The 26,684-nt window shown below is 26.6% G+C and overlaps 1 protein-coding gene and 1 pseudogene across 1 annotated transcript; both read left to right on the top strand.

Moving 5' to 3' along the window:
- Positions 1-20,941: 20,941 nt before the first annotated feature.
- Positions 20,942-22,013, top strand: LOC124935604 (zinc finger MYM-type protein 1-like). The gene is made up of 3 exons (XM_047476026.1): positions 20,942-21,100; positions 21,227-21,899; positions 22,009-22,013. Exons 1-3 carry the CDS (start codon positions 20,942-20,944, stop codon positions 22,011-22,013), a joined length of 837 nt encoding a protein of 278 aa, XP_047331982.1.
- A 2,888-nt stretch (positions 22,014-24,901) lies between these two features.
- On the top strand, positions 24,902-25,848 carry LOC124935603 (annotated as a pseudogene).
- The last annotated feature ends 836 nt before the right edge of the window (positions 25,849-26,684 follow it).

Below are 26,684 nucleotides of genomic sequence, written 5' to 3'. Positions count from 1 at the left end.
TAATGATTTAATTATACATTTCAAAAATATTATAACTTTTATCTTAAAAGTAAAAAATAAATAAATGAAGGAACTAATTTGAATGATAAAGGCTTAAAGTTAAATAAAAAAATAAAAAATAAAAATAGATTAAGGGTCATTGGGAATGAATAGTGTCAACGCAAATATGCGTTGGCTGGAGGGGAGAGAGACATCCAAACGCAAAATGCGTTTACGAATGGCGTCCGGTTGAATGAAAAAATGAACGCATAATAGGAATTGCGTGCCCGTTGGAGATGCTGTAACTAATAATAAATTAAGAATGATAACTACAATTAGTTTTTCATTTTTGAATTAGCCCGTTATGGGACAATTTGTCTCTGAGTTTGACGGGGATAAGGTGGGGATAAGGTGGGGGTGATATTTGTGTCTCCGTCCGTCTCGATCTCACCTCGATTCTGTCCTGAATACTAATTATAAACACAATTAAATATATAACATCACTAATATATTTATTTAATTTTTTAAAATAATTTTAAATTTTTTTAATAATAATATGAATTTTTAATATATTCTCTTATATTATATTAAAAAAATATTTTATATAATTTTATCATAGAAGTTTTTATTTTATTTTTAAAAAATTGGTATAAATAGTGTCTCGCTGAGATTTCTCAAAACCAATTAAAACGAAGATGGTAGTAAAAAAATTCCGGGTCCAAAGAGTCCGGGAGATGCAATTGACATATTCTCCAGTCATTGATCGACGAGTTGACTGAACTGTGGCAAACGGGTGTGAGAACGTTTGATGCACACACCTCGCAATACTTCAACATGCGAGCGGCGTTGCTATGGACCATTAACGACTTTCTCGTGTACGCGAATTTGTCAGGCTGGAGTACGAAAAGGAAATTCGCTTGTCCCTGTTGTAACAACGACACAACATCTCTTCGATTAGTTAATGATTCCAAAGAATGTTACATGGGTCACAAACGCTTCCTCCCACCAAAGCACAAATACAGAAGGGATAAAGAGTCGTGTGATGGTCGAACAGATTACAGAGAGCCCTCTACATTGTTAACGGGGCAAGAATGTTACGACCAAGCACGAGACCTAGATGACACAATTCTTACTACGGATCTGAGTAAGAAAACCAAGATATATCATGAAACGCGGGGAGACAATTGGAACAAACTTAACATTTTCTATCGCTTGCCTTATTGGAAATCACTATTATTGAGACATAATTTGGATGTGATGCATATTGAGAAAAATATTTGTGATAGCGTGCGGGTAACAATAATGAATGTGAAAGAGAAGACTAATGATTGTCATAAAGCTCGTAAAGACTTACAACTCTTAGGCATAAAATCATGGTTACATCCTATAAATGATGAAGGAGTGGTTCATTATCCAGAAATGCCTTTCACTTTGACATCCGATAATAAAAAACATCTTTGTAAATTCTTGAAAGATCTCAAGTTTCCTGATGGTTTTTGCTCAAATATCGGCAGTTTTGTAAATTTGGAAGAGAAAAGGATTTCGGGATTAAAGAGTCATGATTTTCACATTTTTTTGGAATATCTTATTTCTTTAGAAACCCGTGGATTACTTCCATATAATGTGTATGATTCGTTAGTAAATTTGTCTCGGTTATTTCGGTTGTTGTGTTTCAAAGAGTTGATTCAAGCGGACCTCAAACAATTGTACATGGATATTACATTGACACTTTACAAATTTGAAATGAATTTTTCACCGTCAATCTTCGACATCATGATGCATCTCCCGGTTCACTTGTCACTTGAGGCTTTTCTTGGGGGACCTGTCCAATATCGATGGATGTATCCGTTTGAACATAACATGTGTACAATGAAAAAATATTTGCGGAATAATAACCACCCCGAAGCCTCTATAAGCGAGAGCTATCTTGTAAATGAGAGTATTAGTTTGTGGCAGGTATATGGAGGAAGAAGACCAAGAAAATGCACAAACGAAATCTCGGGCATTTCAATATTTTCATCGTTGGAAGACCAATCTAACGGAAAAATATACAACTTGGATTATAGCGATCGAGTGATAGCTCATTCATACATTTTGAAAAATTGTCCCGAAGCAGAACATATTTACATGTAAGATTCCTTGTAGACATATTATTAATTAGCATTAAAGAGTATGCTATTTAATATTCGATCTATTTGCATAGATTATATGCAGTATTACAATAACAACGAGTCATATGGAGAAATGTTTGTCGCCTATTTCAAGCATAGAGTGAGTAAATTATAAACCATATCTCATAACTCTTTATATTTATTTTAACGACTATATTTTGGGTATATATAGGTTGCTCAATTAGCAGAAATTAACGACATATCAAGAGACCTCAAGATCTTAGAAGAAGATCCAAGTATGTAATCGTCTATGTATGTTTGGTGTAAAGTAAACGGATACAAATTCTATACAGAAAAATACGACGAAGGTTTGACCACTCAAAATAGTGGGGTGGTTGTTGAAGAGTACAACGAGTCTGAAACTATGTTATACTACGGAGTTTTAACGGATATAATTGAAGTACAATACTTTTCTCACAAACGAGTTGTTTTATTAAAGTGTAAGTGGTTTGATACACCCGGGGGAACTAGGAGTGAAAGTGTATAAATTTGGCTTTGTAAGTATAAATGTAAACCGAATTTTAAAAATCCAAAGTCAAGACCCGTATATATTGGCGAGTCAAGCAAAACAAGTATTCTACGCCCCTGATATGTCAGCTCGACCCGGTTGGAAGATTGTGACAAAAATAAAATCGCGGTTTACAAATATATAGTTCAGATTAATTAATTAGGTAGATTTATGTTTTTTACTTACCAGAACCTACTTGTACAATTCAAAAACTTAAAGCTCCAAGAATCGTCTTCTAGAGATCAACCACCTATTGTTGTGATCCCGATAGCTACTTCTCCCCCAGCAGACGATGATATTGATGTTGCTGAGGCTGAAGAGTTTGTTGAGAGTACGTTTGCTGATATGAGGATGACGATGAGGCTAACGACGAGGGTCACGAGGAGCCTCAAGAGGAGGATGACGATGAGGAGCACGGCCACTCCTGACCCATCATCGACAAGTAACTTGTTTACAATTAGTTATTGTTTGAATTGATTCACATATCTAATTATGAATTTGATAATTTTTAAGAATCTTCTGCCCGCAAGAGACGGGGGAAGAACAAGAATATTACACTATCTAAAAGGCCAGCGGGGACAAGGATTCCTCTGACTTTTAGAGAGGTAGATGGGAGGCTCGGCGGTACTGACGAGGGAAGAACAGGGTGGTTTAGACATGTGGGGTCGGTTGTGCGGGACCCCTTAGCCGTCTTACACTGTCTTCTAAAGTGGAAGGCATCAAGTGCGGACCAATTGGGTTCAATTTGGACTGCTATGACGGTAATAATTATTGCTTAATTATACATTAATCATTAAATAATTTTTTATAACATTTGAATATTTTTGTTTTCAAGATCCGTTCGAGGCTACTAATGGTTCTATTAATTCTTATCGAAAGACCAGATTGGGACACGCCAAGCAGATATGGGATAGATGACGCTCGGATTTGAAAAATGAATATATCCGCGTCCATCAAGGAGACAAGGCGGCGATACTGGTCAATCCTCCACCAGACTACGATCGAGATGATTGGGAGTTTGTGTGTCGCAACCATTTCTTCACGGAAAAATTTAAGGTACGGTTTTCATAATTCAAATAAAATCTGATATTAATTATTCTAACTTCATTTTTTATTTAAAATTCAGAAAAACAGTAGTACAAATATTATTAACAGAAAGAAGCTAAAATTCCCACATCATACGGGAAGTAGACCGTTTGCTCAAGTTGAAGAAGAGTTGGTAAGTACATTATTTGTAATAACTTAATATAAAGATTGTTATTAATTATATAAATCATTTCTTTCAACAGGCGCTTGAAATGGGACAGGCACCGTCTGTCATTGAAGTATTCAAGAGGACCCGTACCCCAAAACCGACAAAAGAAAACCCAACTCCCGTACCGGACGAACACGTGCAAGAGAAAATTGTAAGTGAATTGAATATGGCTAGTTTTTTATTATAGAAATGATAATTTATTTCAAATGTGCAGGTTGAGATGGAGGAAGTTCTTAGTAACGAATCGGAAATATCTAATTTTAAATTGACGGAGAGGGTGTTCGGACAACAAAAACACGAGGGAGTGTTCAGAATGGGATCAGGCGTTCGGCCCACGCACTTTCGTGAGGATCGTCGAAGTGGAAACAATTCAAAACGAAACAATGGTCGATTGTATGAAGAGAATCTAAGAATGGCGCTCAAACTAGAGGAATTGGAGAAGATGGATGAAGAAAAGAATGCGCACAATTAATGAAATACAAGCGGAAAAACAAGAAATTGTGACAAGAATGGAGAGAGAAGTTAGAAATGAATGCAAAATGGAGAGTTTCGAATTGTTTATGAGGCAACATCAACAACCACCACCTCCTCCCCCACCAGTTAATTCTAGTACGTTTTGATTGGTTGTTTCGATTTGAATTTAAAACAGATTTTTCGGATGATTAGTTTGGTTGCGAATTTTGTAATAATAATGATCATTTCATGTATGTGTCATTTCTTTTATTATTGATATATCGGTTTGGTTGAACATGTTTTGGTTGCGAACAAAATAATCGGCCTATTTTGTACATTTTACAGGGAAAAACCGAAAGTAAAATGAAAATATTTCGGTTTTTCTTCATAGGAAAAACCGAGAGTTATATGGAAAGCTTCCGGGTTTTACATTGAAGAAAAAACGAAAATTCTTCATAAACCTCTCAGTTTTGTATCAAAGGGAAAAACCGAAAGGTAATTAGAAAACTTTTTGTTTTCCATTTGAAGAAAATCCGAAGGTTCTTCATAAACCTCTCGGTTTTGTATCAAAGGGAAAAACCGAAAGTTAATTGGAAAACTTTCGGTTTTTCCATTTAAAGAAAAAACCGAAAGTTAATTGTAAAAACTTTCGGTTTTTCCATTAGATGAAAAACCGAAAGTTAATTGAAAAACTTTCGGTTTTTCCATTTGAAGAAAAATCGAAAGTTAATTGTAAAACTTTCGGTTTTTCCTTCTGATAAAAAACCGAAAGTTAATTAGAAAACTTTCGGTTTTACTCCAAAGGGAAAAACCGAAAGTTTTACAATTAACTCTTGGTTTTTACTTTCGGGTATCTAAACTGAAAACTCTACGATATCTCTCGGTAAACGCCCAATTGTTTTTAACGAAAGAGTCAATACCGAGGAATTGCGAAAATTACCTAAACTTTAAGTATTGGGGTCTATACCAAAAGTTATAGGGTCAAAACCGAGAGTTTTTACTCTCGTTTTTTACCCCTTTTTCACAGGTGATAATTACCTAATGATGATCATATATATTCTAGACAACAAGTTTCAATATATATGTGATGAGGATATAAGGTGGTTCCATGAACTAGCAACAAGCAAGGGAGTTTGTTCATATCACCTTGAGGAACTTGATGATGATCATTGTTAATTGTCTTGTTATTATTATTATCATTATTCATCTCGTTAGGGTTAAATTCTTGAATATCTAGTATTTCAACTCTTCGATTGGTTCTCTTCCTTATCTTGATCGCCACGTCTTGTGGAATGAATTTGCCAAACACGATCTCCACCCTCTTCTGCTTCTTCTCTATCATATGGTGATCCACCTCTACACATAATCAAATATGGGATATTATGAAATCTATAGGAATTAAGATGAGCCAATATTATAGTGAATGATTTTCATCGATATTCAAAGACTTACCGCGGATGCCAAGAATGGTCTTCCTTACTTTTCCACAACACCCATTACAATCAATATTAATCCTCATCACCATGCAATAAGACTGCAAAAAGAAAGAATTGAATTCCATCATATATATATATATATATGGAATATGTATGTAAGATCTATGAAGCTTAATTACCAGTTCTGTCATGAAAGTTGAGATCTAGAAAGAACATAAAGCAGGTCTTGAATGAATCAAAATGACAGATTAAAATGAGAATATATAGAAGAAGAAAGAAGGATATATAATGAGTTGGCTTGGCCTGGTTTATAATCTTTCTCCATGCACTAATATCATTATAATTCTTGACTTTCTTCTTATTTATTTGTCATGGTTGTTTCCTTGTGATCAACTTCATGTTGATTGGCACATGTGAAATCATCCTTTTCTTGTTCATAAAAAAATACCTTTTAATTTCATGGAACCTACCTAATTATTAAGGCATTCCATGTCATTTCTTTAATTAAATTATATATATATATATATATATATATATATATATATATATATATATATATATATATATATATATATATATATTGAATAAGCTTAATTTAACTAAATATATTACCAAAATAATTAATTTAATTTGATATAAAAGTCTATTATATTTATATATAACAACTCTAAAGTTAAAATTGGGATAATGTTGGATTCGTGATAATTTTTTTAATTTATAATATATATATATATATATATATATATATATATATATATATATATATATATAATTAAAAAAATAATAGATTCTGAAAGGATAATTTGAAACGGATGTTTATGATTACTTTGATCTAAATCATACATATTATTATTATTATAAAAGTATGCATAAATTTTTCAAATATATATTATATATATTAATTAGTTGATTCTTGTTGCTTCCAAAAGATAACACTTTTAATAAGTAATAACGCTAGATGCACTCCTATATATAAACAATCAGGATGATTAAATACAATCATATATAATTTTGTGGTTGTTTTAAGATTGTGAAATAATCATATATTTCTACTCTAACAAGGTTAATTAGGGTTAAGGTAACACAATATTATTAACTTTTATTTAAATTTATCACTACCATCTTTATATTTATTAATTGAAGAAACTATTGAAATATTAGAGATTTATTTTCTATTTATAATATCACTCAAATATTAGCTATATTTAATATATATCTTTTAACCAAAAAAATTATTATTTTATGTTATATTTATTATATATTATATTTTTTTAATTCAGGAAGTTAGAACAATTTATCTTACCTTTTGAGAGGGAATAACAATAAGACGGATCCGGGAATGCGTTTATCATTCCGTTTAATTTTAGTTCGGGAATTTTTTACTATTCGGGAATTTTTTTACTACCATCCTCGTTTTAATTGGTTTTGAGAAATCTCAGCGGGACACTATTTATACCAATTTTTTTTAAAATAAAATAAAAAATTCTATGATAAAATTATATAAAATATTTTTTAATATAATATAAGAGAATATATTAAAAATTCATATTATTATAAAAAAAACTTAAAATAATTTTTAAAAAATTAAATAAATATATTAGTGATGTTATATATTTAATTGTGTTTATAATTAGTATTCAGGACAGAATCGGGACAGAATCGAGGTGAGATCGAGACGGATAGAGACACAAATATCAACCCCGCCTTATCCCCAGTCAAACTCGGAGAAAAATTGACCCATAACAGGCTAATTCAAAAATGGGAAACTGATTGTAGTTATCATTCTTAATTTATTATTAATTACAGCATCTCCAACTAATTGCGTGCATTTTTTCATTCAACCGGACGCTATTCGCAAACGCATTTTTCCGTTTGGATGTCTCTCACCCCTCCGGCTAACGCATATTTGCGTCGACACTTTTCATTCCCAATGACCCTTAATTTATTTTTATTTTTTATTTTTTTATTTAACTTTAAACCTCTATCATTCAAATTAGATCTTTCAATTTATTTATTTTTTACTTTTAAGATAAAATTTATAATATTTTTGAAATGTATAATTAAATCAATAAATATATTATACTTGAAATTTTATCTTATTTATTTTATATTTTAATGTTATGAATAAACATAAAAAAATTATTATTTTTATTAATAATGTTTGTTTTAATATATTATGTTTGTTTATTTAAATATATTATTGAATTATTTTTTTCTGTGTGAATATAATTAGTTTTATTAAATAAATAAGAAAAAATTGTGGTTAATTATGTAAAATTGATAAATATATAGATAATATTAATAAGGTTAAAAAGTTAGTGTGAAAGAAATATTCTAAGAATATTTTTTGAGTTTAGAAATGAGTTTTTGGATTAGGAAAGAATTACGGTTTGATGTAATGTTTACTGTATTTTGGGTTTGAGAATGGGTTGAAAATGGTTTTAGAAAAAAATTAACAAGTTTTAAGATTTCATCATTATTAAAAAAGCTTTAATTTTTTTTTAAATTTATTTATTATTAATTTTTTAATATTTATATATTTTTAAGATAATCAATTTCTTTGTTAAATAAATAAAAACTTTAAAATAAAAATATGATTTCAGCATATAAACTTAAATTTTATAAACCCTGAATTTAATAATTTTTATATCCGACTTAAACCGCTTGTGTTCTAACCTCGTGGAGATGGGGACGACTAGAAGTGAGCAAACGGGTAAACCCAATCTGTATTACCCAACTCATATTCAACCCAAATTAAATTTACCCAACTCCTAACCCAACCCATATTATTTACTAATATGGGTTGGGTAACCCAAAAAAAAATTTTCATTTAAAATGTATTTGACTCATTTAACACATTTTTATTAGTTTAACACGTTTTTGACATGTTTAACACATTTTTAACATGTTTAACACGTTTCACAATTTTCACGTTTTTGATATTTTTTGACACGTTTAACACGTTTTTGACACATTTAATGCATTTTTCATACGTTTAACACATTTTTGACATATTGAACACGTTTTTCATGTTTTTGGCATGTTTAACACGTTTTTAACACGTTTGACATATTTTTCACGATTATGACACATTTAACACATTTTGACACATTTTTTTATGTTTTTGGCACGTTTTGACACGTTTAACATTCTTTTCATGTCTATCACGTTTTTGACATTTTTAACACGTTTTTAATATTTTAAACACATTTTTTACGCGTTTTTCACTTTTTTAGCACATTTAACACGTTTTGACACGTTTAACATCTTTAACACAGTTTTCCACGATTTTTACGTTTTTGGCATGTTTTAACACGTTCAACACGTTTTTGACACATTTCTCACATTTTTGACATGTTTAATATGTTTTTCACACGTTTAACGTGTCAAAATGTAAAAAACGTGTTAAACATGCCAAAAATGGGAAGAATGTGTTAACATGCCAAAAACGTGTTAAAACTTGCAAAAACGTGTTAGCGTGCAAAAAAATATGTTAAACATGTCAAAAACGTGAAAAACGTGTTAAACGTGTAAAAAATGTGTTTAACATGTGAAAAACATGTTCAACGTGTTAAAAATATCAAAAACGTGTTAAACATGTTAAAATGTCAAAAACGTGTTAAACGTGAAAACCGTGTTAAACTTGTCAAAACGTGTTAAATGTGTTAAACATGTCAAAAATGTGTTAAACGTGAAAAATGTGTTAAACTTGTCAAAAACGTGTCAAACGTGACAAAAACGTGAAAAACGTGTGAAAAACATGTTATTAGTGTGAAAACGTGTTAATCATGTCTAAAATGTGTTAAATGTGCCAAAAACGTGAAAATGTGTTAAACGTGTGAAAAACGTGTTAAACATGTCAAAAACGTGTTCGACCTAAATTCATCAATGTCATGTCTATGTAGGCATATATCCACAACGATGTTATGTTCGAAAATAATTCATATTCGAACGGTACAAACATAAAATTTTTAATTCACTTGAAAAATTCACTCCTCGGTCGACTTTTTAAAACTCATGTTTTGATGTCTTACATTATAAAAATTTTAACATTTTATTTTATTTGTCTAAAAAATAGATTACACAAAATTAAAAGTTATTTATTATTTTAAAATAAAATATAAAATATTTAATAAATCACTAACATACTTAAAAATATGATTAAGATTCACCAAACAAAATTATATTTTATTTTTTTATTTATGTGTATATATAAATATATTTCTTATTATTTTATTATAGTAAATGAATAAATAAATTTAATTATGTTTAATTATTTATTATTTTAAATTATTTTCTTTAAACTTATAAGTTTATATTTTCATAAATAATAATAATAATAAAGAAGATTATTGTTGGTTTATAATTAGTTGAAAGATTTATCTAGCATTCATTTATATTTTTTATTTATAAATTTTATAACTTGTTATTTTTTTCTTTAACATCAAGATTTAACTTTGTCAATACATGATAGTAAGAATATATTTATATAGCAATTTTAAAACTAATAATAATTTTTTAATATTTGAAATAAAATTATATTAAATAAAAGTAAGATACAATTTATTTTACTAACGTTATCAATTTTTATGCATTTATTTTTATAAAATAAAAATAAAAAATTTTAGTCCTATTATATTTAATTAAAATGGACTTCAAATTAAAAAATAATAATACAAATTATAATTTTAATAATATATGTTTATATATGTTTATATTTTATAACTTTAAAAATAATTAATTAAATTAGTTAAATTCATTAAATATTTACATTAAAAAAATGTATTATTTATAAATAATTAACATATGATTAGATGTATATTTGTATAATTTTATTATTTTATATGAATATAATTTATTTTTATAACATATATATTACTTGTTTATCAAAATTTTATATTTAAAAAATATTATAATATTTTATTAATCCATAATCTTTTCCTATATTGATTTTTAGTTTTATGTTTTTAGTATAATCTTTTCTCTTTTATCATCCACAATTATATTTTATTTTAATATTTTAGTTTAATATTAAATTAATAATAATCATCAAAGAATGAATTTAATCACATGTATCAATGACGATAGATACATTTGCTATAGTTTCAGCATTACGGTAAACCCGTGTCAAATATATAACGGATTTGAGTGCTTAAGCCAAAACGAATTCTATTTTAACTATTACATTCTCCATTAATATGTTCTCATACACGGGAATACCCTTGTTAACCGGCCTACAAAATATTTATTGTTGGATGTAACTTGGAAGCACAATGAAAAGGCAAGATGAATGATGAATTAGTGTCCGTTGGATTAAATAATTGATTAATAATTTTAGAGTTTAATTTTCAACTATAAATATCCATTCACCTTGTATTTCTCTCCACACATCATTTTACAATTTCTCACTCTAGAATTCTAAAAGTTTTTTTTTTGTGAGTGTTCTTTGTGAACGTTCTTCGAGTTTCTTGACTCAACTATTTCTGTGTGAAACCGGGAGATTATGATTTAGGTAATTTTGTCTAGTTCGTTATTGTAGTGATTTGCAGGTTTCGTTGTACAAACAGTACCGACAAAACTCTCTAGCACAAATGGGAGACGATGAAACTGTTTTAAAAGAACCGTTATCTTCATAGGCCTCAGAACAAATAAAAAGAGTTTTATTTGTTTAATTTAATAATCTATTGTATTTTTGTATTATCAGTTTGATTTATTAATATAATATTTTCGTGTAATTTTTACGATATAAGATTACTAACATTATATATATACATATAGAATGGGTAATTTTTACGAGATAAGATTATCAACATTATACATATCCATATAGAATAATAAATTAATAAAAAATAACTTATTTTCTTAACACATATAAGGTATGTATGTTGACTTCACTTGCAAAGGAGAGATTGAAAAGGCTTCTTTGTAGGGAGATCGAATATGACGGTATGTTATAACAAATTAACCAATATGAATTATATATATATATATATATATATATATATATATATTCGGTTTACCAATATTTAAACCCGTAAAAAAGAGTTTAATAAAAAACAAACCGATAAATTATCGCTTATGTTTTGGTTTACTGTGTTTTTAATTGCACAACCCAAAATGAGGTTAGGGTGAAGAATACATCAATAATATAAATAAATGTAGATGTGTAAAATAATATAGTTATAAACTAATAATAAAATAAATATAATTTTATAACTTTTGTCTCATTGAGATTATCTAGTTGACCCATCGAAACTTGAGTGATATTAATGGCATTTTGAACAGTTTGTCGTTACTTTTTTTTTTCTAATTATGAAAGTAAGCAATAAAATAATATTTTTATTTTTGAAAAAAAAGGTTGTATTTTATTAAATAGAATTATATTTTAAGTAAAAAATGTATGAAAAAGTAAAAAAAAAACTTAAAAAAAAACTCAGTTATGCTTTAAAATAGACCGTAAATCACAATATTGTTTTAGTGAAAATTCATCTATTTCTATTTCAATATATAAATATTATTTTATTTAAGTTGGTAGAAATTAATTAAAAATTAAGAGAAAAAAAGAACAACTAATAATTATGCATGCATTATAGGTCATTGGAGGACGTACCTATTCATGTTATAGGCTTGAAAAATCAAAAAGGCAAGTATTAACTATTTTATTTATTAATAAATATATTTCAACTTATTTTATTTATTTATTTATTTTTCAGATTTATTTTTATTATTTTTTAATAAATATAATTATTATAGTCCTGATATTTCTTTAATATTGAGAATTAATAAAGTTATAAAGAGGAATAATATAACGAAAGAGTTTATATTTATATATATATATATATATATATATATATATATATATATATATATATATATATATATATATATATATATATAATATGACCCTTATTTTAAAATGTTGATGGTAACACGATCTCATCCTTAGATATTTTATTTTTTAATTTATTTATTTTAATTATTTTCTCTTATTTATATATATATATATATATATATATATATATATATATATTTATTTCTCTCTTAATTTAATTATTAAGTATTTTTATTTTTCCTTAACCATATAAATATTTATATTTTTTTCACAATAATAATATTAAATTTTTTTTATCAATATTTTTTATATTAAAATAAATAATATTACCTTACATATTTATTATTATATATAATCTTATTTCATAATTTCTCTCTCTTAATTAACTCTAAAAATATACTTTAATTTTTAAATTAATTTCTTTATTTTATTTTTTAGATTTTTCTTTCCTTTCATAATTTATTTTTTAATTAATTCCTAATATTATTATCCTTTCTAAATTAATTTTTTTATTTTATTTTCACCCTTATAATAATATATAAAAACTTATATATATATATATATATATATATATTTATAATATATATAATTTAATTATTTTATGATTTTTATAATATATAATTTTTGAATTATTTTATAATTTTTCTTTCCTAATTAACTTCTAAAATTATTTATTTTTAAAATTAATTTATCAATATATTTAAATATAATATATAAATATATTTAAATATAATATATATACAACTAAAATATTATTTACTCTTTCCTAATTAATTATTTTTTCAATTCGTAATATATTTCCTTCCATAATTTTACTTTCTAATTAACTCATAATTAAAATCTCCCTTATCTAAATTAATAGTTTTATTTATTCTTTCTCTCATCTTAATATATTAATTTTTTTATTTTATTTTCTCCCTTATAATAATATATAAAAACTTATATATATATATATATATAAATAATTATAATATATATAATTTAATTATTTTATAACTTTAATAATATATTATTTTTGAATTATTTCATAACTTTTTTTCTAATTAACTTCTAAAATTATTTATTTTTAAAATTAATTTATCAATATATTTAAATATAATATATATACAACTAAAATATTATTTACTCTTTCCTAATTAATTGTTTTTCAATTCTTAATATATTTCCTTCCATAATTTTACTTTCTAATTAACTCATAATTAAAATCTCTCTTATCTAAATTAATATTTTTATTTATTCTTTTTCTCATCTTAATATATTAATTTTTTTATTTTATTTTCTCCCTTATAATAATATATAAAAACTTATATATATATATATATATATATATATATATATATATATATATATATATATATATATATATATATATATATATATATATATATATATAATTTAATTATTTTATAATTTTTATAATATATTATTTTTGAATTATTTCATAATTTTTCTTTTCTAATTAACTTCTAAAATTATTTATTTTTAAAATTCATTTATAAAAACTTTTATATAATATATATTAATTTTTCAATATATTTAAATATAATATATATACAACTAAAATATTATTTACTTTTTCCTAATTAATTCTTTTTTCAATTCGTAATACATTTCCTTCCATAATTTTCCTTCCTAATTAACTCATAATTAAAATCACCCTCTTATAATTGGAAGGTAAGTGAATTTATAAAAACATATATATAAATATATTGTATAATTTATTTATTTAATTATTTTTTAATTTTTATAAATATATTATATAACCTATTTAAAAATTAATTTTACACTATATTTAAATATAATATATATAACTAAAATATTATTTTCTAATTACTAATTAATTCTTTTTCAAAATTTCATAATATATAATAACGCTTAAGTTTAAAAATCTCTAGATCAAGGGTGAACTTCACTTTATAAATGAGTAAAACTTTTCGTTTAACCCGCTAATCTTTCCGTTTAACACACTAATCATAGCTACTAGTTATAAATAATATTAAGTGCCATCAACTAAAAAATGAAATTAAAATAAATAAAAAAGTTTTTTTAGATTATTAATTTCTATATTTATTAAATTAAATTTTAAAATAAATTTTAATTTTGATTAAAATATATATATATATATTTTCTCTCCATATTTATTATATACACCATTATTTTAACTTTTTTTAATTTAATATAACTATATATTAGATTTTAAAATTATTTTTACTTTAATATTTAATTAAAATTTCTAAATAATGTTATACCTTATATAATTAATTAATTTTCTTTTATTAATAGTTTAGATAATGTTTGTCATATATTGTTTATGATTTTTATAATGAAAAAAAATATGATAGGTATTTAAAATGAGGAGAGATTATGAAGATAAACATAAAAATAAGAATAAATAAAAAAATAAATTTAAGAGAATTAAAAATAACCTCAAAGATCATTTTCACAATTAGGTTAAGATTGGATTTATGATAAAAAAAAAAATTAAATATCAGAGATGAAAATGCGACTATAATATAATTAGGGTTAGTAATATAAAATGACTTAAATAAAAAGAATATATAGAAAATGAACATAATATTAAAGATAAAATAATAATATAAAAAAATAATACAAAGTTTATAAATTATAATAAAACAAGAAAAAGTTAATATATTATTATATTAGATATCATACGAAGAGAGAAAAAATTAATATATTATTATTTTATATATAATATAAAGTAACACAATATGAAAAATAAAATAAAATATATTATTATATATTATATAGAAAGAAAAAATTGATCTAGAAATATATATTTTATATTATTATATATGGTTTCATTGTCAAATCTAAAAATTGTCTAAATCTGATCTTAAACTTTTGTATTTTTTTTTCTCTGTTTCTGGTTTTAATAAAATGGCACTAAATTGTTTTCAAAAAAAAAATTAAAAAATCTCAATAAAACAAAATTATGTTTTGTACATGTTAAAAATAACATTGCAAGTTAAATTTAAATATATTTATGAAATAAAAGACCCAAACTTAAGGTGCTAGTGAAATTACAAATATATACATTCCATATGAATTGGCTAAATTAATTCTGAAGGTAGAAGAATACTTGAGGGAATTAATTAATATAAACAAAAAATTCTAGATTTTTTTTTATTTATAAAATTTGTTGGTGTGTTTTTCTAGTTTATTTCTGTTTGGCTATTTTTGTGAGAACCTTCTTAATTTATTTGTTTTGATAAAATAGTTTAGACATTTTTTTGTTTATTTTAAACCATTGATGTGTATAAAAAAAATTCTAATTTGTAAAAGGTTTTATTTGATTCAATAGTTTTTTTTTTTTTTTAAACAAAAAAAGAACAACTGGTTAAGTAACATCAACCTCGGTTAATTAACATCTATTTAATAAATATTAAATATTATTTTTACTTATTTAGTGAGAAATAATCAAATAAACTAAAGAAAAAAAGGAACCATGATAGTTATGCATCCATTTATAGGCCTGAATCCTGATAGATCAAAACGGTCCACACTAAGTTTTTTATTTTTTATTTTTTATGGAAATCAATCCTTAGTCGGGTTAAACGATTTTTTACACTTAAATTAAACAACACATTTTTCAGGTTCAGAAATCTCCAATTCAAATTTAATTCCAGCAAGTTATATGTCTCGATTTGCATAAAGATATCTTTTATTTTGTAAAATTAAGTTGCAAGATTAGTAGAAGGTTTATACATGATAAATGTATTTATCTCTATATTTTTTAAATTTAATATTTTAAATGATTGGTTGTATAATTTAAAGAGTTCGTTGCTTGATTTTTAAATAAATCAAGAAACATGTTTACATATATAAACATATGTTTTAAATTGTTTTATGAATTCGATAGATTTTTAAATAAATCAAGAAACATGTTTACATATATAAACATATGTTTTAAATTGTTTCATGAATTCGATATTTGGTGACACTAAAAAATGCTCACAAAATTTTGACTATTTTAGCAATGTGAATCTTACATTTTATTTATTCACTTCTTTTTTGAATTTTTAGACATCGGGGATTTGACATAATAAATTTAAAAATGTTAAACAAGTATTGAATTAATGTTGAAAATTGTGAAAATGGGTGCCGGGAAAATATCAGTTTAGGGTGTTAAAATTAAAGATAAATCCAAACAGACGTCCTTTTTTTAAAATTAATCTTTTGAAAACATTCTAAATATATTTTAAAGTCGTCTTATATTTTATTTCCAGATTTTTTAAAATGGTTTATAGGTTTTAAATGTTAAAAAACATTTTAAAATCCAAATACTTAAAACAAACGGGACATTGGTCAGGTGGACCGGCGGTTCTCGGGACACGGTTCGAGATGCGCTTGGGCCAACTCGGGCATGAATTGGTTAGGGTCAACGCGGTTCAACCGATGTTCAATGGGGCTTGGATCTGCTGGCCCAAAATCATCTCCCACTTATTGTCCCAAAGATAAAATCACATCGTTTTTTAATACATAAACCCTAAACCCTAAATCATAAACTCTAAACCTTAAAAAAATATATATATATATATGCCATTTTATTTTAATATTCAATTTTCTCTTTTCTCTCCCACTCTTTTCTCTCTCTTCCGAGACAGGAAATAGGACAGTATCTTGGGACAGCAGATCCGAATCTTGTTCAATGGGGCACAAGTTGTGCGTGTTGATTAGGGAGAGACGGGGTTGACTCTTGAGTAGGATGTGAGTTTTGGTCGAGTCTCGCTTCATCTTCAACCTCTTAATGATTGAAGTTACAAGTTTGGGGATTTGGTTAGGAGCCTTCAAACATATAGTGAGGTTTGTCCATCATTTAGAATTTGTTGATCATACCCAGGTCGTCGTTCAACCGACAACCGGTTCAACAAGGTCAGAAAATTGCGGTTTAGTTCTTTAGGAACATAATTGGAATTTTAAGCTTACAGGTAAGGAACATATTTCAATCATTAAAACCTGACTGAAATTTTGAAGATTTATGTTAAAATTTCGAACTCAGGGACGTGTTTGCTTTGAAACTAGTTAAAAAAATACCCCTAACACCATTTGGAATGCGTTAAAGGTCTTTTTAATGTTATTGTTGTTGAGTTTCTAACTCAAGAAAACTAACTCTATTTTTAAGATTTTTAAAATCAAATTTAGGCTTTTCTATGATTCGAATGAATTGCTTTAATTAGTTCTGACTAAAAAGTTTACAAATTTCCTTAAGATCAAAATACAATCGAGAAATTAGAAGAAGACAGTAATCTTTGAAATAATTAAAAGTTTTTTTTTTTAATTTGTTGTTGTATATTTTAGTGCTACATAAAATATATTTATTCCATTAGTTGCATTGTATTACTCTCCTTACGTGACTGGGCTTAATTTTCTATATTATAAGTTGAAGTTATATCTAAGTAATTTGATGTTTATTTTTAATTAAATTAGGATTAATAAAAAAAAGTATATAAATAAAATATTATTTATATATTAATAATAAAAATAATTATATCTCTCACCCTAAAATTAAATAAAAAAATATTATAACATTTTTAATTATATTTTTAATTATTTTAAGTTTATGGCAAGTCAATCTACACACTCAAATATTTATTTACTCTCACATGTATATTAAAATATATATTAAAATTAAACATTATTTTATATATATATATATATATACTCTTCCCAAAAGTGTAAACTATTGAACCATGAATAAGGATTCCAAAAATTCTGATAATGTTTTTATAAAGTTAAATTTTTAATTTAATGAGTTTTGGATTAATTAAATTCATGTTAATTTTTGGGTTCTTTTTGGATTAATTAAATTCATGTTAATTTTCAGGTTTTGTCCAACGAGCCCTAAAAATTTCAGAAAATTTTCAGTTTTGAAGAAAATAATGTATTTGAATTTTTTAGAAATTTTGAAGAAATATAAAAGATGTTTGGAAAATTTGAATAGTCACTCTAAAGTCGTGAGTTAAATTCTGAAAACAAGGAAACAAACAGAGAGTTTTAAAAATTATTTATTTTTGAATTTTTAAAGTAAAAAATTAAAAATTAAATGAAAAATAATTTTGGGTTCAATTAAAAAAAACAGAAAAAGCCTCTCTCAGTCTCGGGGACTGCTTTAATTTAGAATTATTATTAAATTAAAATTCGAAATTAAAGTATTCAGATATACTTAAAAATAATAAAGTCCCATGGACCTCTTTGCAAATTTCACAGAAGTTGAGGAAAATCGGATAAAACAAATAAAAAAGAAAACTCCTGCCGGCTGCCGCCGCCGGCTGTCTCCGGCGAAAGGCGATTTCCGGTATCGGGAATGTCCGAAACCAACCAACCAACCTTCGTCCGAGATCAAAACCAGTACGCAAAGACATTTCAGTTTTCGTCGCCTGCCAGCCAAGTAAGTAATAATACAGAGTGCACATCATCATCATCTCTGATTCGTGTTTCTTTTCTCCTCCACATGACATAATAGCTAGCTAGCTAGCATTACAATGTAATAAATGAATTACAAGAAAAGAAAACTTTAGAGGAGCAAACTTTATTAATTGTCAATCAAAATCCAAAATCAAGCAAAAATGAATGTAAAACACTTCAGTACTGATCATTCATATATATAAACGAACAGATCGATCGAGAGACAACGAATTCTAAGAAATTTGTTTTCCCTTTTGATATTTTTTCTCGCCTTTTTCTTTCTCTTCTTGAAAGTTTTTGCCGATATAGATTTATCCGCCCTAAGCTCACGTTGATGGATCATTTTGTTCCTATTATGTAAGAGTTGGTCAAGAGAATGCTTCAACGATTTGTTCTTCTTTATGATTATGAAACATTACACCATACCATTAACCGAAGTTCTCAATTGGAAAACATTTGCGATTATAATCCCTAATGACACCTGCATATCAATGAAGTAAAGGAGGAGTAACAAACCTCCAAGTAAGGAGACACAAATCAGAAGACATTTCGAGGTTTACAAACAATGTCTTTCATATGATAGATACTATTTAATGTAGTATGAACCTAATTTTAATCCATTATTTCTTTTGTCACAATCAAGATTAAATATTATTTTAATAAGGTGTATGTACAAATGCATGGGTTCGACTATAATTCATAATATAGTATATAAATTTGAAAAGAATAGATGAAAGGCTACGACAACAGAAACAGTGGTCATGAGACATTTATTTCATATGAAACACAACGCAGGGACGGACCAATGTAAGATGAGATTGAAAAAAATGATAGACTTAAACAAATAACGAGAGAATTTTGAATAAAACATGTAAATACATGTCAATTTTACCAATTTTTTTGTTAACTAAATAAAAAAAATAGTTAATTATATTAAAAAAATTAAAAATTAAGGATAATGTCACATTTTTATCGTAATATTTTATATTTTTTTTCGAGGTAGACCGAACCCTACATAGATCCGTCCCTACACACCCGCACACCACATACATAAATGCAGGGTTATTTCTCAAATCGGATAATCCTTTGTCATCTTTTCGGAGTTTGAGATTGGCAATGTTTTTCATTGCAACCTCATCTTTGTTGCTTCCCTTTCTTTTTTTTCGCATTTACTGTTGCTATTTGTGGCGAGAGGTATTGTATCCGTCGTTAAAGAGGGCTAGCTCTAAGAGTCTAGGGCCGGCATCAACCATGGATCATTCAGTGAAATGTCCACTTTTAATTCACGTGGGAGGTCCTACTTCCTCACATAGTAATTCAGTGAAATGTGTTGAAGATTTGATGAAAGTAAGTGGACATATTGACAACATATTGAATGCCCAAAGTTTAGATGAAGTTCAGAAAAATCGATTACGACTTAAGACGACAATTGAGAGTATTCGATGGCCTAGTTTACAAGCTTGTGCATTTAGAGGTCATGATGAATCTTCATCTTCTAAAAATCGTGGTAATTTTATAGAGATGATAAAACTTATGGGTCGATTGAATGTTAATATTGGTGATATAGTATTAGAAAAAGCTCCAAGAAATGCAACATATACTTCACCAACTATTCAGAAAGAAATTTTACATATTTTTGCAAATAAAGTAAGGAAAAAAATCCGTGAAGAAATTGGAGATGCGAAGTTCTGTATTTTAGTTGATGAAGCTAAAGATATTTCAAATAAAGAGCAGATGTCAATTATTTTGAGATTTGTTGATTGTTTGGGTATTTTACGAGAGCGTTTCTTTGATATTGTTAATGTTCCAAATACTACTGCTTCAACATTAAAGAAGAGCATATGAGATGTTATTTCTCGACATAATTTGAATGTCACCAATATGAGAGGGCAAGGGTACGACGGTGCTAGTAACATGTCTGGTGCTTGGAATGGACTCCAAGCTCTATTTCTTCGAGAGTGTCCATATGCATATTATATACATTGCTTTGCTCATAGGTTGCAATTAGCATTAGTTGGAGCTTCTACAAAAGAGATTTCTGTTTGGCTATTTTTTTCAAAATTATCCACCATTATTAATCTTATTGGTTGTTCCTCCAAATGACATTCTGAGTTACATTCTGTTCAAACTATTGAAATTGATCGTATGATTACTTCGGGTGAACAGGATACTGGTAAAGGAATGAATCAAATTGGTAATTTACATCGTAGTGGATCAACTCGATGGAGCTCTCATTTTGAATCTATTTGCAGTTTAATTGATATGTTTGGTGCAACTATTTCTGTTCTTGAAAGTATTGTGGAAGAAGGATCGTCTAGTTCTTTACGTGGAGAAGCATGTGGTTGTTTGATAACTTTGAGATCTTTTGAATTTGTTTTCACACTTTATATGATGCAAAAAATTATGGGAATTACAAACCTGCTTTGTCAAGATTTGCAAAACAAATCTCTTGATATTATAAATGCCATGGATCTAGTACCAACTACTAAAGCACTACTTTTCAATTTTAGAGAAGAAGGATTTGATCATCTCCTAGAATACGTGCAAATGGTTTGCACACAACATGACATTGAAATTCCGGATCTGAATGCTTCACACAAAAGTGCAACAAGACGTTCATGTCAACAAAAAAATTCGTTGACAATTCAACAACACTATCATTTCAATATCTTCAATATAGTGATAGATTTTCAACAAGAAGAGTTGAATTCCAGATTTAGTGATGAGGCAGTAGAGCTCCTTAAACTTAGTTCTGCTTTGGACCCTAAAGATAATTTTAAATCATTTAAAGGTGAAGATATTTGCAAATTGGCTGAAAAGTATTATCCAGGAGACTTCAGTGAACAAGAAATGCATTATTTGATATCCCAACTCCAGCATTATAAAATTGATGTTTCTCGTAATGAGAATTTTCAAAATATGTCTTTCATCATTGAATTGTGTCGCAGATTAGTTGAAACAAATAAGTCATCAAATTATAATTTGATTGATAGATTGATTCGACTTGTTTTGACTTTACCAGTTTCTACTGCCACTACAGAAAGATCATTTTCAGCAATGAAACATGTGAAAACTATTCAACGGATTAAGATGGAAGAAGAGTTTTTAGCCGATACTATGATAATTTATATTGAACGAGAGCTTGTTGAAGATATTGATTCAGATTCTATAATAGATGAATTTTATTCTATAAAAAATAGAAGGTTGCAACTTAAATAATATGTAAAAGTTTGTTAAATCTTATATATTTTCTTGTCTTATTTTTACATTTTCAATAATACGAGATAATTTATATATATATAAATTTGTTATTAAATCGGGTATTTCGTTCATTTCTTAGATCTTTTATATTTATTTTATTTTATTAGGGGTATTTATTGATAAATTTAATTACTAAAAAATTAAAATCAGCCCAGTCAAAAAATAAATCCTGGATTCGCCCTTGCATGGATGGAGCATGCATTGGGCTGCTGTTGGCCGTTTCTCAGACACGAAATCAAGAATGGGGACGAGTAAATCGTCCATGGATGATGCATCTTGTTCGTTTAATTCATATCTCCTTTAAAACATTATTCATATGCATGCCAAAAACGTAACCTACGAATGTGTCTCAGATCACCATGTCGGTTGAACAAGTCTCTCGAGTAACTTACACCTCAATGCAATCTGACTTGCCAAAAATCAACTTCAAATTCCATTCAATAAACAAACATCTCAAGTATTAGAAGAAAATGAAAGTAAGAATATATGTCCGGCATTAGCTAGTGTAATGAAAAAAGGAAATATAAGATGCATGCAAATTGTGTTATGAGTTTGAATTACATACATTAGAAGTTTCTAAAAGTCATATTCATCAGCTTCAATTCATATTTAGGCTGTCAAAATCGAGAGTTTACGTAGAATCGTTAGTCGGTCATAAACTCGTAAAATCTAAAATTTACGTGAAATCGTAAAAGTTTAATTTGAAAAAATAATAGTTATATATTATTATTTTTTTTATATATAATTAAGTATTTTATACTTAACCAATTTTAAAAAATTATATATTTTAATATAAAATTAATTAAAAAATAATAATAAATAAATAACACTATAAAAAATTATAATTACAAAATTAGTTATATTAATTAATTAATTTAAATAAATAATAACTTTATTTTATAATTTTTAAATATAAATTTGTTTTTTTAAGTAAAATCGTATAGAATCGTAAAATCGAAATTATTTATAAAATCGTAAAATCTCATTATCGTAAATTTAAAATCGTAAGAGTTTACATATTTAAGAGTTTACTTAATATCAGTCTCGTTGACCTAATGTGAAATCGTAAAATTGTAAGATTTTAAGAGTTAACTCGAGATTTTAAGAGCGGCAGCATTTAATGATCAATAAAATGCTCATATGGGGCCTTAACAAAATTCACTTCTCCGTGATGTTATTTTGAACTCAAATTGGATTTTTTATGAAATTAAAAGTCGAGCAAAACTAATTATCCAAACACGTTATTTAAGTTTATCTAATCCGGTATAAACATTTTTAATAACAACTCTCTTCTTTAATACTCTTTTATCACATGGGAACTAATAAGTTGACAAATTAACAAAAGAAATGTTCTTTTTTTTACCAAAGGAAATTGAAATGAAATGAATGAATAAGAATTCTTTGTTAAAGAGATGTCAGAATAGATTTTGTAAAGAAGAATTAATCTCATAGTCAATTGTGATGGGTTATGCCAAAGAGATCATGGATACAAACTTTTATGACGTTCTAAGTTCGAGTCTGTCAAGCCTGCGCTTAATTGGTTGAGTAAGTTTACGGGATACGATTTAGGAATGTTAATAGGAAGGTTCGGAACGGGGAACAAATTTATTATATTCGTCCCGTTTTATTTAGGGACTTTTTTACTGCTACCGACTTGTTCAATTTCGAAGAATTCCCGCGGAACACTGTTTATATTATATTCTTTAATAAAAAAAGTATATAATAAAATTATATAAATGTAAATTTTAATATAATATATATTATAATATATTGAAAATATATATTAATTATTATAAAAAAAATAATTATAAAACTCTTATAAAATATATTAAAAAAATAAATATATTGTTGATTTTATATATATTAATTGTGTTTATAGTGTTTATGGTAAAATAAAAGTGAGATTGGAACGAGAATACAAATATCATTTATGGAAGGTGAGAGAAAAGATGTACCAATATGATGGGTTACATACTTATAACTTTCTTTTAAATTAATTATGAATTTTAATTAATTTTCAATCTTAAATTAACAAATTATATAGTATTCAAATATACAAAGATTTAATGGAAACTTGGCATATATCAGAAATATAAACAAGTTTGCGAGGTGAGGTTCAAAAATTTTAAATGTAAGTAAATAAAATATGTACGACAGAATTCTGAATCTTTCAAAATTCTAAATCGAAAGATTCAAATGTAGTGCTTTTGTCTCAAACATGGAAATGTTTTTTACTAAATAAGTATTTTATTTAAACATTGTTCAATAGGTCTATTTTATAGACACTTATATTTTACCTCTTAATTTATAATTTTAAATAATTTTGAGTACAAATTTTATTTAAAAAAATTCTTATTTTTAATTATGACACGGGATTAAAATTAAATAACTAATTTTATTATAATGTTTCTTATCTATAAATTCCAATTTAATAAATTTCGAAATAGATGGAAAACAACTTTCATGTTTAGAGAGCACTTTTTCGTTGAGAATGATTCGTTCCCTTTAGTGTGAATTTTCAACGACGAATTAAAGGGCCTTATCTATTTCATATCTCGAGCCAGAATATAAAACCCCTCCCCTTTAGAATTCATATCTCTTTTGACTTTATATATGTGGGCACCTGATGTCTATGAGGGTTCACCCACCCCAGTTACAACATTTCTTTCTATTGCGCCTAAATTATCTATTTCTACTAATATTTCACGTCTTTCTATGTATGGTTCCTATGGAGCTACATTGCAAAAAATCTTCTTTTTCTGCAACATTGCTTCTATGATCTTCGAAGCACTGACCGACATGGCCCAAACGAAAGTGAAAAGACTTTTAGCTCATAGTTCTATTGGACATGTAGGTTATATTCGTACGAGTTTCTCATGTGGACCATAGAAGGAATTCAATCACTACTAATTGATAGCTTTATTTATGCATTAATGAAGATAGATGCATTCTTCATAGTTTCAGCATTACGGCAAACCCATGTCACATATATAGCGGATTTGGGCTCTCTAGCCAAAACGAATCATATTTTGGTTATTACCTTCTCCATTATTATGTCCTCATACATGGAAATACCCCCGTTAGCCGGTCTACAAAATACTTATTGTTGGATGTAACTTGTAAAGATAATGAAAATGCAAGAAGGATAATCATTAGGATAATCATTAGATGGATGGATGATGATTAGTGCATGGTGGTTGGATTAAAAAATGATTAATGGTTTTAGAGTTTAATTTTCAACTATAAATATCCTTTCACATTGTATTGCTCTCCACACATTATCATATAATTTCTCACTCTAGAATTCTAAAAGTCTTTCTTGTTTTTTTGTGAGTGTTCTTTGTGAGCGTTCTTCGAGTTTCTTGACTCGACCATTTCTGTGTGATTGTGATTCGGGTATTTTTTTTGTCTAGTTCATTGTTGTAGTGATTTTTCTGTGCTAAACCATTGCAGGATCCGTTGTACCCTGGGAAACAATTACCAACGAAACTCTTCAGCACAAACGGGAGACGGTGAAGTTGTTTTAAGGAAATTGTAATTTTTACATGCCTCGGATCAAATAAGAAGAGTTTTCTTTGTTTAATTTAATAATCTATTGTATTTTTATATTATCAGTTTGATGTATTAATTAATATAATATTACAGCATAATTATTACGAGATAAGATTACCAACATTATAAAAAACCGTGACAAAAAAATTAAAAACGGATTAAGTATGTAACCCGTAAACACACTTAATCATTTAATCAAACGTGAAACTTGTCGCCTGACGGACTTGAACCCAGAAACTTAGATTAATATTCACGTCTTATTTAGCAAAATTATACGTAAAACTAATAAAAAATAACTTATTTTCTTAACATATCAGGTACGTGTTAATTTCGCCTGCAAGGGAGAGATGGAGATGGATGACCTTCTTCTCTTCTCAATAGAGGGATCGTGGGATCGAATAAGATGGTACATATATTAACAAAATAACCATTATAAATTATAAATATATATTTATTTTCGATTTACCCATTAAATCCGTAAAAACTAGCTTACTCGAAAACCTAACCGTTAAATTATCGCTTTTGTTTAATTTGGTTTCCTGTATTTTTAAATTTTAATTGCACAACCCAAAATGAGGTTAAGGACAAGAATACATCAATAATATTAATAAATGTAGATGGGTAACATAATATAGTTATAATCTAATAATAAAATAAATATAATTTTATAACTTTTGTCTCATAAAGATTATCTAGTTGACCCATTGAACTTGAGTGGAGATTAATGACATTTTGAACCGTTTGTTACTTTTTTTTCTAATAATGAAAATAAGTAAAAAAAATATATATTTTTGAAATAAAAAAAAAACTG

The sequence above is a fragment of the Impatiens glandulifera genome, chromosome 4 (assembly GCF_907164915.1).
Source record: "Impatiens glandulifera chromosome 4, dImpGla2.1, whole genome shotgun sequence".
Taxonomy (NCBI): domain Eukaryota; kingdom Viridiplantae; phylum Streptophyta; class Magnoliopsida; order Ericales; family Balsaminaceae; genus Impatiens; species Impatiens glandulifera.
This window is presented reverse-complemented; position numbering and strand designations above follow the sequence as displayed.